At 40.6% G+C, this 16,152-nt stretch overlaps 1 protein-coding gene across 1 annotated transcript in view; it reads right to left on the reverse strand.

The window, feature by feature from the left end:
* Window positions 1–16,152, reverse strand: part of Pak5 (p21 (RAC1) activated kinase 5) — a 286,737-nt gene that overhangs the window by 13,259 nt on the left and 257,326 nt on the right. Inside the window, exons 6-8 of the mRNA XM_059261501.1 lie at window positions 7,802–8,293; window positions 4,544–4,677; window positions 3,700–3,826 (exon numbers count right to left, since the gene is read on the reverse strand). Of these exons, the coding sequence (XP_059117484.1) occupies window positions 3,700–3,826; window positions 4,544–4,677; window positions 7,802–8,293 (753 nt within the window). The remainder of the gene's footprint in view (window positions 1–3,699; window positions 3,827–4,543; window positions 4,678–7,801; window positions 8,294–16,152) is intronic.

The following is a 16,152-nucleotide window of genomic DNA, read 5'->3' on the forward strand; positions in this document are numbered from 1 at the left end:
TCAGTCTTAGGTGTTTTACTCTGTTGGTTTCTCTCCACTTTATTTTTTAAAATTGGATCTTTCACTGAACCTGGGGTTCACCACTTAGGTAGTCTGGCTGGCCAGCAAGCCCTTGGATCCTCCTGTCTCCATCTCCTAGTTCCGGGATTACAAAGATGCATCACTATGCCTGGCTTTTTATGGGGATTCTAGAGATCTGAATTCATATTTTCATATTTTTGCAGGAAGCATTTTATCCACTGAGCTATCTTCCCCAGCAAGGCAATAAAATAGTCACATTATTTATTACTTTATCTATGTGTTTATTATTACTACATTCTTACATCCCAAATGATGTAGCTTAATGAAATAAGGACTTTCTTTTGTTCATCCTTAGGATCTCTATATTCCTAGCACATAATAAGCATTCATAAAATAAATGCATGCACAAATCATCAGGATTAGTAGCATTCACAATGTTTCTGTTCCTGTAGGTTCTGCTGGGTACACAGAGGTGCAGGGATGCTTGAAACACAGGTTCTGCCCTTGAGAATAGCAACTGAGTAGTTTAATAATCTTGTGTATTGAACAGAGGTAAAAATTTTTTAATTAAGCTGATTAAATGGTGTTCTATTATTTTAGTCCCCCGAGTGACTTCAAATCAGATGTTTCCAGCAAGATGCTCCACTGCCAACCTCCAGACACAGGGAAAGTGCTTGGCCTGAAACTGCCCTGCTTTTTTGTTTCTTCTAGTACCATTGCCAGAGGTGACTCATGGACTGCTTCAGTGCTTGATGTGATTTGTGTTCATGAAGTCTTATGTACGTGTTTTCTGAGTCAGATGGGGTGGATTCTTGCCCTCTTCCTATACTTCTTCTTCTTTATTAACATGCGTTTTTTTCTTTGCATCCCTTTTCAGTATAGTATGACTTTGTACTTTATCCCATCAAAAGGAGCTTTTGAAGACTGGGGCAGGGCCTGAGAAAATGAAGCACTTGTTCTGAAAGTCTGAGGACAGTAAGTAAGGTCCACAGAATCCATATAAATGCCACATGAACATGATGGCCCTCCTGTAATTCCAACATTGAAAGGTGGAGATAGGGAATCCCATGGGGCAAGCTGGTTAGCTAAACTAGTAATATCAGCAAGCTCTTGCTATGGAACAATCTTTGTACACTGTAAATATGTATTACTCTAATTGGTTAATAAAGATCTGACTGGCCTATACCTGGGCAGAAAGAGATTGGGTGGGAGAGCCAGCCTAGGAGGACGCTGGGAAAAAGGGCAGAATCTTGGGAGTTGGGAACAGATGCAGAAAGAAGCAAGATGGACATGCCATACTGAGAAAAGACACCAAGCCATGTGGCAAAGCATAGATGAGAAATATGGGTTAACTTAAATATAAGAGTTAGCTAGTAACAAGTCTGAGCTTTTAGCTGAGCATTTATAATTAATATTAAGCTTTTGTGTGGTTATGTGGGAGCTGCTTGTGGGGATAGAAACTTATGCCCACAAGCTCTGGGTTCAATTGAGAGACCTTGCCTCGATGAAAGGGAGAAAGCAGTTAAGGAATATTCCCAAACATCAGACTTAGGCTGTCACATGCATACATACACATAATCACATGTACCAGCATACACACACTCATGCACACACATACATGGGAGCACCCACAGACACAGTACATACATGTGTATTCAGAAGAAGCAAGGAGGGCAGTTTATTCTCCATCCCTTGAATTTGAGCTTGGTTGAAAGTGTGGCTTCCTTTAGCTAAGATGACATAATGTGAGAATTGTAATGCACACATGCATGCATTGCATCTGTATCAGGGTTTGCCCCTCATGATACTTTTTGGAAACACTGTCACAAGAAATATGTGAATTATTCAGGGCAACTCTACTGGGAGATGGGTGACACATGACCCCATTAGCACTCTATCCCTATTAAAAGCCAGACAACTACAAAACAGATGGAGACCATCAGCTTGTGATCAGCCTGCAACTGATGGTCTCTATCACTTTCTTATTGGCTGCTTTCAGAATGGGGTAGAGATAACATTTGCCAGATGGAAAATGTTCATGTCACATCAAAATTTGCTGAAGAATGATCAGAGAGCTGTGCTGGGAGAAACTTCACTCAAGCCTGGTTGAAAGCCAGCAACTACAAGAAGGTGATGGAGACCATCAGCTGCAGGGTGCTCACATGTGTGAGGAAGCAAAACAAATATGGTGGCATATGGAGCAGAGACCAGTTGTCCTAGCTGATGAAACTCAACTACTGACCCACGCATTTTTTAATAAATGCATGATGAGTGTTTTAAGCCACTTAGTCTTGAGTGGTTTGTTGTATAACAAAGCTGACTTATGCGTGTTCTTGTACTGTTCCTTTAAAAAAGTTTTAACCGGAATAATGACAAAAACAATAATTAAAACTATTTATGCATAATCCTCAAATCATAATCATATATGCATGTAATAGAAATATGGAAACCAAGTAATGGGATTGTGAGTGATCTTTGTCCTCTGAAGTTTATGAAATTTACTAATTTATCTATAATAAAACTTAGATGCTTTTGAAAATAAAACTAGATAAACCAAAGTGAGTGGGCAGTTTCTCCCAGCTCATCTCTGAGTGTTCTTCAGCAAATTATGATATTACACAGACATTTTCCATCTCTCTGAGGTTCCTGGATTATAAAATCCAGATACCTTGAAGAGATGCTGGTTACTTTCACCCTAAACTCATTTCCTCTGGTGAGAATAACAGAGGTGTGAGAAGGGCCTACATAGTGACAATCTATGTGTCAAGACTCTTCTCCCTAAAATGTCCTTGAAATGTGTGTTTGTTACATCTCTGGCTTTCACATAGCCTATATTCTGTTGACTTCTGTCCTTCAACAGAATTTCTTGTGTAGATTATTTTGATGAGAAATGCAGAAGTCTAGGCAGAGAAACATAGTACAATAAGTGCTTTCTCTTTGCCCTTTTAAACAAGATGCCTTTGCTTTCATTCTTTGAGCCTTCTGAAACCAGCATGCACTGACCACACAGACACTTCCATGAGATTGGAAGCAATGAGTAGAGTGGGGGGGGCATTTATTCTCAAGCTTCATCCTGCAAATTAACAATATTCTGACTTCTACCAAAGATCAGAGCTCCTACCCAGCAGTCTCAAATATAACAAACTCTTCAGCATGGGGTAAAAACAATGGTGGTCTACTTCAGAATACTACACTCATCTTCCTGGCTTGTTTGTTATGATTTTTCTATGTCTGCTCACATATTAGTAAACTATCTTCAATAATGTTTTCTCAAACTAGTCAAGAAGACTTGGTCATCTGTTTCTCACAGGGACTTGGAGATCTCAAAGCTAGGCATATTCAAAGGAAGAGAGTAGATACAGCTAAATAAAAGCCAGCTCCTCTTATCTAACAAAAAAGGAATACAGTGGTAAGATAAAAAAATTCCCATAGTCTCCATTACTTCCTACTCTCATTGTAGATGATACAAATTCTTCATCATTTCAGGTCACCAGTAATTCTGAGTAACAGGATGATACAGAGGAAAGGCAATTTCCTCTTTGTGAGTTCTGGGAAGTGCAGTGGGTGATATGTGACTAACAAAAATTAGAATTGTGAGAAACTGTGCTTTATGGAATAATGCTCATGACAGGCAATCTGACAAACTCAACTGAAGGGGACCCAACATGAAAACCTTACCCGGCCATCACTTGTCAGGAGGATGGAGTCACTCTTTATGTCCCTGTGAATCACTCCTTGGTTATGAAGGTAGGAGAGGGCTTTCAGAACTGATAGACAGACAGTAGCTATCTGTTCTTCATTCATTCTAGAAAGGAAATAACATGTAAGGATCAAGACAGGTTTAGGTACAGCTTTCTAATGCTCAAGGGGTGCCACTTTCTTGGGTTTTGGAGAACTAGTGTATGTCTCTAGCCCTTGTCCAGAAAATCTCCAAATAAAGGAAATGAAGTCCCTGGGATAAGATTATTACAGAATAAATCCTGGCACTGAGCATTTCAGGGGCCCAATATAAGTCAAAGGAAAGTGACCACACTTGTTAGCTTTGTGCAATTAGTGCAAATTCACGTCAGTGAACTCTCTCATACTGAAGGCGATCAAGTTAAATTCAACTAGAATTGAGGAATATTTATTTCCTAATAGGTTCATTTTGGTGAAGTAACATAAAATTTTGATTTTCTGCCTGTCTCTTCTGTCCTTAGGTAGCCCTGGTAGAGTTAGCAATAAGAACATGGCATAGCAACTCAGGAGAATAAAACTCTGTTAGTAAACTCTATGTTAGTGTTGAGAAGTTCTGTTGTTTGTTACTAAAATGACATTCTCAGTAGGCTTCTGAAATTGAATCAATATGTACTGGTGACCTCCAGAGTGTGTGTGTGTGCGTTAATTTAATTAATGGTCTATGTATGCATGATTTTATAATGAGCACTCTAGGGGTTGTATTTCTTGAGTACACAGTATCAATAATTTGTGAAGAAATTATGGAGTAAGTTATTGAGGTAGTACTTTGAGTGATCTGTCTTACCTGGTATGAGTGACAATGTCTGTCAAGGCACCACCTTCTAGAAACTCCATGACCACCCAGAGCTCATCTCCAACAAGGTAGCTGTTATACATATCAACTACATTGTCATGGTGGTAATCACGCATTATCACAACCTGGATGAGTGAGAAAGATACATATTTACTTTTGCTGGTGATATCTGGCTGTGTTTTCTCTTGTGGCCACATCAATATTTTGAGTGCTGAGGAATTTCTTCAGGGATCTACTGTAGATAAGAGGCATCAACAGTAGTTAGTGATATTAGAAATTAATCAAGTGAGTATATTTGTGAAAAAATGACAGGCCAAACAGGCATTGGAAAGATAAGAAATGAGACAAATGGGACGTGGGAGAAAAGGTGGAAGTTGGGGGCAGGGGGAGAAGGGAAAACATTATATATATATATATATATATATATATATATATATATATATATGTAAATTTGTCAAAGAGGAAGTTTACTTTGGCATTTGGGGAAATTCAATTAGACAAAAGGGTTTGTATAGACCACTGTCTGTCTGTACTTTACTGTGGATCAACCCACCAAGGAATCACAGTAAGCTGAGTAAGTGGGTGATAACTGATGTCCATGAAGTGAACAATTAGAGGAGCTGTAAGACACCAGTTTGACTTAGGATGGATCTGAAGGAGAACTGGTCTGAATAAAAGGAACTTATTTAGATGGTAAAATTAAATACACTGTAGGCTTTTTAAAAAGTTAAAGGCCAAACTGAGCCTACTTGTTGGAAAGAGTACCTGGCAATTATTGCCTTGTGGCTGTTTGTAGTTGATTTTCAGAGTTTGTGCTAAGTAGTAAGTCATGCCCATCTGTTCTAGTACTGTGATTTAGAGAAAACATTCTGAGAATGAGAAACAGGATATAGGGAAGCTGTTTAAGTGCACCTATTTGGAGCACTGTGTGGCTTCCAGGACTTACATAAGAAATGAGCATCTTGTGGGAACTAGAGATGTGGGAGGCTACTGTGCCCTCATGGAGCCTCTGTTGATGAGGTCTCAAATGTAGCTAAGAGCACTGGTACAGTGTTCATGGACCGGTTTACTTCTGTACACTTATAAGAGAATTGAGAGTACTCCCAACAGAATGTCAAAAGTTTTAAGCAGCCATAGATTATTCTGGAGAGGTGGACTGCACATTCTTTGACAGAGACTGATATCTCTGTTAAATCATCTATCCCCCCATTGCTAATAAAGCTATTAAAGGGACAATTCTCCAAAATGCTGTTTTTTGTTTTTTGTTACAGGTACTCATATCTTCTCACCTATTTTAAAGCTCCTAATTGATACATATATAACAAATATAATAAAATTGGTGTGTACATATACAACAAATACAATAAAATTGATGTCTCAATTATTATTATCAATAAAGCAAATGCCACAACTCTAATGGAAAAGCAAAAAAAAGGATGTATGATTCTAAGAATAGTTTAAATGGCATATAAATATATGAAAATAAATTTAGACAGCTAGCAATAAAATTCTTATTAAAATAATAATATTTGCCCATGTCTATCAGATCAGCAGAGATAATGTAACATCTAATAATGCCAGTAAATGCAACAGAGGACTGTTATTATAGTACCCAAACTGGTACTTTCTAAAAACACTATATAATAATTCTCTAAAAATTACATATATTTATGTGTCATTTGACTTGTTCATTCTACTTTATGAATCTAATAAGATTACAAAACATGGAGCTAAACAGCTCTCGCTGAAAACAGTATAAATCAGAGATTGGTTTAATGAGTATTTTATATATATATATGATGGAAGAATTTGAGGCCATTGAAATGATACTCTTGGTATATTCAAATATAACAATGTATTTTCTAAAACTTTATTAATATGAAATTAAATCCTAAATTAAGCAAGTTAAAATAGGAAGCTATCAGGCTACATGTATAGCATTATCCCAAATAGAAGACAAATAAATAGAAATATACAAGAAAAAAATACTAAAATATTAATGTAGGCCACCATTGCTTGGTTGTGGGGTTATGGTTATACATGTATGTATATGGTTTGAGGCCTTGTGTATTCATGAGTTATGTATTTCTTCAATCAAACCAACATTTCTGAAAGGTAGTTTTTAAAATGAGTATGTGCTGTACAAACTTTTTCTCCTTGTGATTCTATAAATGATATCATCTAACAAATATTTGCATAGCATTTGCATTGTGTTAAATATTATAAGCAATCTAGAAATGATATATCATGCATAGGAGAACATGTGTAGACTAAATGTAAGCACTATATCTATCCTTTATACAAAGAACATGAGTAGGTATGGAGTTTAGTGTTGGCAGATTCTCCAGAAATACTGAGTCGTGAGTATACCCACAGAGATAGACAACACAGTATGAATTCTGGAATCTGTTAGATAGCCCTCAAAACCTGGCTTCATAGTCAACTAGCCATATAATCCTCCGCTAGTTATCTAGTTATTCAGCCAATCTGGGTTGCACAGTCTCTCAAATAATAACACCTTTCCATGGTCAGAGGATTGTTGCTCAGCGAGGTTGGTGCTCAGCACAGTGGCTGATACATATGGAGTACTTTATAAAGAGAACAGCCGTGCATGCATAGAACAAGACTAGAGGAAAGACTACAGGGGATTGTTGGTTTTGCCTTTTTATTTTCAGGGTCATTCTATGTCTGAAAATATACTATTTGTATGAGTCTCTCTCTGTTTCTCTGTGTCTATTTCTGTCTCTCTCTGTCTCTGTCTGTCTGTATGTCTGTCTGTCTGTCTGTCTGTCTCTCTGTGTGTGTGTGTGTGTGTGTGTGTGTGTGTGTGTGTGTGTGTGTGTGTGTAGTGGTGTGCACATGGGTATGAGCAGGTATATGGAGGATAAAGAACAACTTTGAGTATCATTTCCAGGAGTGTTATTGTATGTTTTTGAGACAGGGTCTCTCACTAGTCAGGGCTCACCAATAGTCCAGGCTGTCTGGCCAGAAAGCACCAGATTGGAGCAAGTACAAAACTGAAGATCCCTCAGCACTGGAATTATTTGCACACATCACCATGCCAGTTTTTGTGTTTGTTTTTGTTGTTGTTTTACTGGAGTTCTGGGAAAAGAACTTAGGTCTTTGTGCTTCCGTAGCAAGCACTTCACTAACTGAGTTTTCTTCCCAGCCCCTATATACACTGCCTTTGAGATAGGAAGCAAATGTTACATCAACATAAGAAAGAGGCAATCCAAGCATAGCATTTACCTCATTAAAAAGGAGTTCCCGTCTTTGTTGCTTCCGGAGGTCCATTTTCTTCACCGCCACTTGCTTTCCTGTGTGCTTCTCGGTTGCAATGCACACAATGCCTGTCGACCCTTCTCCGATTTTGATAAAGTTATCCAAATATTCCCTGGGGTCTCCGGGGCTGACCACAAGTTGCAGGGCAGCTCGGAACTGTTCATGGGATACCCTAGAGGGCTGCTGGTCTGAGGAGGAGCCCCAGCTAGGTGGAGGGTAGGTGCTGGAGGAGATGCTGAGAGAACTCAAGTAAGAAGCGGTGGAGATGTACTGAGAACTGGTTTGCAGGGAAGGATGGTGGTACAGGGTGGCTTTGTGGTACCCAGAAGGGTACTGGTTGCTGCTTGAAGAATAGCCTGATTTGCTTTGACTTTGAGGTAGTTTGGTGGGGCCTCTGGGGTAGGTGTCAGACCCTGACAGTGGAGGACTGAAGACCATCTGTGCTTGATCATAATCCACCTGGGAAGACAGATAGATGGGCAGCATTTACTAGATATGAATCTGAAGTTTATAGCTGGCAGAAGAAAGAGAAGAGGCAGAACCAACAGGATCTAGCTGCACAGCTACAATTACCAGCTACACCCAGGAAAGAGCCTTCCCATACCCATGCTCTCTATTCCTACCTCCAACCAAGGGCTGATTTGATTCATATGTTCCTTATCCAAGATATACGTTTTGTTTATGCCCTAAGTATGAAGGAAAGACCCCATGATGAAGGACATTGGCTCTCAGCCAGCATTTGGGGAGAAATTTCAGAGGTAGGAAGGAGACTTTCCCCATGCTTCCAAACTTATTTCCTTGAAGGTGTGTGACATTCATACACACAACACAGTACCTTTATCTATAAAAGGTAAAACATGGCTCCTGGTACTAAACAGCCATTGCTTCCATGTGGAGTATAAAGTAAAATTATGACATTTTCACCAAGTAAGTTCAATGATAATTGAGAGTAAAGAAAAAAATGCAGGTATTTATGAGAAAAGAATATTTGGCCTTGGCCAGCCTTCAACAAGATTCCAGGAAAGACCGCTCCACTTTGACTTTGAAGAGCAGGGTTGAGGGAACTTGGTAGTGAAGAAGGAAGAGGGCAAGCAGAGCATGGAAGGGTGAGGAAACCAGCCAAGGGATCATTGCTGTGTCCACCCTAATGTCCCCAGGCTTGTGGTAGAGTTTATCTCACTGAAATCACTTGGTCTGCCCTTCTTCAACTGCTCTGTCATGTGAGCTCTTAAGAAGCCTGCAGAGAAGACCATTCATCTAGAAGTAAGGCTTTCCCGAGCTTCTGTCTATCACCATGCTGATGATGACGGGAGGATGGGAACCGTCCCTGCCTCAGTGCCTGGCCTATAGAGGGGGATTCTGACTAGCCAGATGAAGACACATGCAAAAGTTAGCTATTCCAGCTTCAGGGACACAGCACTCCACTCAGATGGATCCACTACTCTCATACAGAGGAACATAATTAGTATGTCCTGACTCTGATAACTTCAGTCAAAACACTCAGCATCTTTGAGCCTCAGTTTTCTCATTTGTAAACTGAAATAATGGTAAAAATATTAACATCTCATTCCTTAGATTGTAGGAAACTCTAGACGATTGTGTAGATATAAAAGAATTTAAATGGTGATGGGCCAATAAATTTTATGTACCATTACATTCTGTAAAATACTTAGTACAATAATGGCAATATAAAAGAAAATAAATAATAACCTCAAGAACAACAAAACTAGATAACATTTACAGAAGATATACAACATATCAGTGTCACATATGTTCCTGTATATTGTTCTTTTTAAAAAAATTTTATAATTAATTTAATTTCACATATCAGCCACAGATTCCCCTGTCCTCCCCCCGCCTTGCCTTCCCTCCAATCCACCCCCCATTCCCACCTCCTCCAAGGCAAGGACTCCCCTGGGGATTCACCTCAGCCTGGTAGATTCAGTTGAGGCAGGTCCAGTCCCCCTCCTCCCTTCACCTAGGCTGAGCAAAGTGTCCCAGCATAGGCCCTAGGTTCCAAGAATCCAGCTCATGCACTAAGGACAGGTCCCGGTCCTACTGCCTAGGGGCCTCCTAAATAGTTCAAGCTAATCGACTATCTCACTTATCCAGAGGGCCTGATCCAGTTCCATGGGTGCTCCTCAGCTATTGGTTCGTAGTTCATGAAAACAATAAAACAGATATTTTAAATGTAATACATTGAATGATATGTTATAGTTAACTTACTCTATTAGAAAATGGGATGATTTCTAAGACCCTATGTCTATACATGTCTCTGTCTCTCTGTCTGTCTCTGTCTCTGTTTCTCTCTCTCTCTCTCTGTGCGTATGCATGTGCGTGTGCGTGTGCGTGTGTGTGTGTGTGTGTGTGTGTGTGTAATGGGAGCAGAGTAGAGGAATATCACTGTAAAAACAATTAGTATCTTGCTTTACATTAAGCTCCCATTAACCAAGGTCAGGCTCACCAGCAAGGCTAGCGGGAAGGCCAAGTAAGGTCTTAAACTTTTATTTTTGAAAGCAGTTCTTGGAGCCTCAAATGCCATCACTTTCCAGAGTCCTCATGAGGAGATTTTTTTCTCTTATACTTAAGACAAAGTTACATTCCTCTTCCATGAGCCTGTATAACTGATCTCTAAAGGTATATTACAGACAGCAAAGCCATGGCCAGCAGGAATTATAAACACTACTTCACACTGCATTAGGGTCATTTTCTTCTTTATCATCTGTCAGCAGCATTATTAGGATCCACTCTGAGCAAGTAGCTTGTGGAAAAAAAAAGAAGACCCACGCCTGCATGAAAGGGACAATTTCCTCGTACAGACAAGACAGAATTGTTTTCTGAGAGCTAAATGTCTTTGAAATTAGGTATTTTAGATAAGAATATGCAATTGTCTTTCATGGCTGCTGGAAAGAGGTACAGACTCTTAAAAAAGCTACGAGGAACAACCACAGCCACAAGAGACAGTTTCAGAACCAAACCAAGTGACTCAGAAAAATTAACTGTCTGCTCAGGCAAGTGAACACATGATCTCTCCTCGGGGCCCTTATCCATCCATTCAAGGGGCTGAGAGCAGACAATCAGGCTTTCCAAAGGCAAAGTGCAGGAGTGATCCCCTGGGACCATAGGGTCACTGAACTGCAGCCTTCACTTTGATCTTAACCACCTGCAATGATGGTTACTAGCTCATGCCTTTGGGAAAGGCCTCATTCCTTTTAATTGTTTTGTTTTCAATGAAGTTAAGGCTTGGGAAGATAAAATATCCTCCAAGCAACTCAGGCCAATGACCCCACACTCCCAAGAGGATCATAGGACCTGCCACTTCTGCTGAGGTCTATCCTGTATTCACAGAAGCAGGTTTCTGAATGTCCTGGACCCACAGCACATTGGCACCCAGATCTGATTTCTGGCCTGCCATGACATTCCCACCATTAACTTGCTACCTACCTGATATATGCAATCAAAGCTGGGGCTCTTCCTTGTGATTCAAATGCCCTGGCATTTCCTTGGGGCCAAAGTTGGGCTCCCTTCCTATGCACTACTCTGTTAAAAATCTGTTCTTGCAGGAAAAAATAAATAGCAAATGACAGCATTTGTTGAGTGCTTCCCAGGTATGGAGGACTATTCTAAGTACTCCAAGCACATCATGGCATTTCAACCTCACTTTAAACAATAAGACCCATAAGTGCTCTCTCTATTTTTATAAGAGGACTGAGGCATAGTATGTTGAAGTAAGTCAGACAAAAGCCTTAAAGCTACTAAGACAGTAGAATGGGAGTGCCAACCTCCTCTGAGTTATTTGTCACTTGGGTCCTACATAAGTTCACTGAGACAGGCTTTGATGATGGGGGATGGGGAATGGACAGAGGAGGGCAACGTGTGAGTTGACAATGACAGAGATAAGGCATGCCATAATGTTCATCTGGGACCCTATGCTTCTGAGTAGCCTAGAGGAAAATTAAAACAAAAATTGGACCAGAAAATAATGGATGATAAGGTCTATGGGAATGGGCTGAAAGAAAAACTATAGTTGTATTTTTGTTCTTAACAGTCTTGTCTTAGACAAGTCTCCTAAATATACAAAAAAGTGGTTGTCTCAGAAAAGTGAATTGATCATCTATGTACACAACTCCTTATTTTCAGGTTTGCTTTGGTCAAAATCAACTTTGTATCAGTGACACTCATGCCCCAGCTTTCATCTGTATGCTCTTTTACAAAGAGAAGCCTAGTTGCTTTCCTATGATGTGACCACCTCCCCGTCGCCCATGCTCTTGACATCTGCACTCTAACTTGTCTATATTTGGGAGTGGTGAAGCACAAATGAATCTGCCTATGTATATTTTTGATATGCATGTGCTCATGCAGAGGAGTCAAACTTGAACCATGAAATCTTTTCTTCATGTAGTTTACAGACATATTCTAGGAGAAAAATGGAATAGCCATGGAATTTCGTATAAATATGTCTCTAGTATTTGTGAAGGGATGTAGAGACCAATCATTGAGTAAAACCTCAGTGCAGTTTTACTACATCAAAACAGATGGTAATTACTAAGTGAATCAATGCATCTCCCAGAACCCATGCTTTAAACCATTTCCAAAGGATGTGTGTATGCGGTTTGCTCCCAGAGACCTCAGCATGAGGGCTGAGAAGGAGAAGAAAGCTGTAACACAGGAAAGTCAACAATAGACACCACAAAGACTGTTCCCATTCCACCAGGGGAAGCAGGCCTGTGCTTTGTGAGCAAGTAACTCCACAGGAATGACCTCGCTTCCACATCCTCGAAAGGGGATCCCCATATGGCACAGTGTAATAAAGGAAGGCTATGTTGATTGTTTTGCAAATCGTCACCCAGGGCTGCCAAACTGCTTAGCTGCACTGAGAGGAGACCACTAATGATAGCTGCACATTGGCTATATTTGGAGAGGAAATTCTCTCTGCAGGAACCTTTAAAAATACAGACAGATGAATAAGGAGTCATGCTTTCCTTCCTTTTCGGGTGGTTAATAACATACACTTGGCTTTTAGTTTCCTGAAACCTTTTAATACATCATATAAATTAATTCTTACCGAAAAGTGCCTTTTCACATCTCTATTCAAAATGTAAAAAAGGGGGAGAAAGGCTTATTATGTGGGGATAAATAATTCCCAGTCAACAGTTCGACTAGAATGCCCTTCTTCAATAAGTACACTGTCTCCAAGGATAGGGTTAGGTATGGACTTGTGAGGTATCAAGATTATAAGTAATTATAGCAATGAATTCATTTAATCAATCAATTTCAGCAGTGGTGCACTGCGGTGGACAGGGCATACAACTCCTCACCGCTATCAATTGCCCCGATTACAGCTGGCTGTCAGCCAGAATTCCCTTGATCCATGTTAGTTAAATGCACATTAATCTGAATTTGGCAGTGTAATCAAGGACCTAACTGAACTGTGAAATTGAATTCTGCAGTAGAACATCATTTGACCATTTTATGCCAAGGCTGGAAAAAAATAGAGGGTGGGAGAAAGAACAGAAGGAAAAAAAAATCATGCTGCAGCTTTTCTTTGTCACCAGGACCTTGTGCATTGACATGAGGGGGGCTGTGGCTGGATGGTGCGGGATGGCTGTGTGTGAGACGGCTGTGTTGTGCATCTGTCCTACAGAATGGTGACTGAGGAATGTTCCATGAAGGATGGAGATTATAGGGAAGGGAGACAGCTGCTTCCAGGGCTTAGTTGTGACGCTCCAATACACCTTTTTGGAACACAATGAAACAAAGAGATTGCTCATCGCAAAAAAGGGAAAAGGCAAACGGGGTGTTGCTTGCTCTACATAAATCAGAGTGGGATAAAAGAGAATCACAGCCCTCTATTGTCTGAGCATGGAAAGTACGTCTTAAATTTTCCTGACTTGACTGAAAGACAAATGTTAACAGGACCAGCCTTGGCTTTGGAAAGGGAAAATGAGCATCCGTAAGAGAGTCAGGAAGACTCTAGTGCCCTTTCCCTACAGAGACATTTTAGGGACTGGTAATTAGGAAAAGGCAACTCATTCATTCTGGTGGCCCTCCTGCTGTGCTCTGTAATTCCAGTTTCTTCCCCTTTACAGGCAGGAAACACTGCTGATGGGTGAGTCCCGCTTGCTCACAGGCTTGCTGTACAGCCCTCCCTGAGGCTGATGGGCTCCTGCACCTCCGTCCTTGAGTCTGCAGTCAGTTGCTGTCTTCTGAGTTTGTCTTACTGCAGGGCATCAAGGAACCTCCTGTCGAACCCTAACAAAGTAGTTACTGTTGCTTCTGTCAAAGGGAAAACTGTCGTTTTTATTGATATGATGAGTTTTCTTCCTGGTGCTTACTTTCATTTACAAACTGGAGGTGTCAGTTTCATAGTGGACATTTCACATTTACTCTGCTGAATGACAGAGGCATATAGCACATGCTATAATGTGGTGATGTATTGTGTACCCCAATAAAGCTTGCCTGGGGATCAGAAGACAGAGCCAGTCACTAAATTAGACATAAAGGTCAGGCAGTGGTGGCATACACCATTAATCCTATCATTCTGGAGGCAGAGATCCATTTGGATCTCCGTGAGTTCAAGGCCACACTGGGCTATATGAGAGAAACAGAACCAGACAGTGGTGACACATGCCTTTAATACCAGGAAGTAATATGGCAGGACACAGAAAGGTATATAAGGCGTGAGGAAACAGGAACTCACTCTCTTAAGGCTGAGGATTTCATAGAGCTAAGTTAGTGGCTGGGTGTTCTGCTTCTCCGATCTTTCAGCTTTCACCTCAATATCTGGCTCTGGGTTTTTTATTATAAGACCTTTTAAGATCCGTGTTACACTGCAAGCTGATGTTCAACTTGACAAAGAGGCAAGTGCTGCCAATCAGTAGTGGTGACAAGCAGCCCTTGTGACACTAGAAGCATTGAAGCATTTCCTTAAGTTGCTGAGGTAGGGGATTTGGGAAGCAGGTTAAATACTGGATGTTCAGACATACTAGCTGCACTTCAAAACCATATGCAGTAGCAAACTGTTCAGTACTTTGAACAAGTGGCCAGGGAGTCTCCCCAAACCACTGAGTTGGAATCTCACTTGTAATATATCTCATAACAAGGATCCTGAAGAGACGGGTCTTTCCTGACTTGCTAAATAAATGGTAGCTGCACATTGAGGATGTTCAGATAAGTCGTTACTGACCTCTGCAAACAGGCAGAGAGTAGTTGTAAATGACTACATCTGTGATGAGCAGACTCTAGCACAATGATATTTCTGGCTTTTCTTCTACCTCTGAATTGGCATATGTAATTAGCCACAGTAATTGCTTCTCCTAACTTAAAGGAAGTTTCCTCCATTCAACAGCAGTTTCTCTGCCTTAACATCCCTCAGTGCCCTAGACAATGTTCAGGGACTCTGAGCCCGTGGGGATTGGCTCTTTGCTTCAGAATATTGTTCACCATGTGTCAGGGTGCTGAGAAAATTAGGGATGGACAATACTAGGTTAAACTCATTTTACCTTTTAATTTAGTAATGAAGAAAACTACTCATAATGACCGAAATACGACTTGACTTTAAACTACAAGAGCAGTCCTGAGAAGATGTGTATATTCATATGTAAGAGATATTTACAGTCATACCTGCAGGGCAGATGTTAAATATGACATGACGTCATCCTTTTTCATGCTTTATGTACCTTAGTGAGCACCCTACTGGGACTCATACAGAAAGTAGACAAAGGTAAAGGCAGTGGCACCCATTGTTATGTGAAGTGATTTAGTAATTCTCTTTTTTTTCCATTTCTTTCCCCACTCAGTTTCTTGGTGAAGTCCCCGGAGCTCCAGTAGCATTGCCATTGCATGAAGCATCAGACTCCTAATGGGTTCCCAGAAGGCAGTCCACAGGAAAAATTAAAAGTGAAAAAGTAGAGTCTGAGTGTGGCAGTGCCACAAATAACAGCGAGCCACTGAACAAGTGGTTCCAGAAGGCTGGGCACATAGGTCACAGTGATTTTCCTCCCTGAGAAAGCCAAATGTCAGCCAAGCCGTGAAAACAGTCACTCCGGGGACTCCAGAGGAAGTCCCAGATAAGCTTGCACACTTCTCTATGTACCTACTGTTCTAGAGAAACTGTGACCATCTTAATATGCCATCTGTTGAGACACCAAGAACAACGGCATTGGCCTCTCTTGCTGCCCTGTGTATAGGAGATGGTGTGGTAAACTGGTCAAGATGTGTAGACAGCTCTCACTTAGCCTCTGGTTTCTGTGAAGCATCTGAGAATTTTACTTTCATTCTAGAGTGTCGTGAGATATTTGATTACATTGTGTAAAGAT

The sequence above is a fragment of the Peromyscus eremicus genome, chromosome 4 (assembly GCF_949786415.1).
Source record: "Peromyscus eremicus chromosome 4, PerEre_H2_v1, whole genome shotgun sequence".
NCBI lineage: Eukaryota > Metazoa > Chordata > Mammalia > Rodentia > Cricetidae > Peromyscus > Peromyscus eremicus.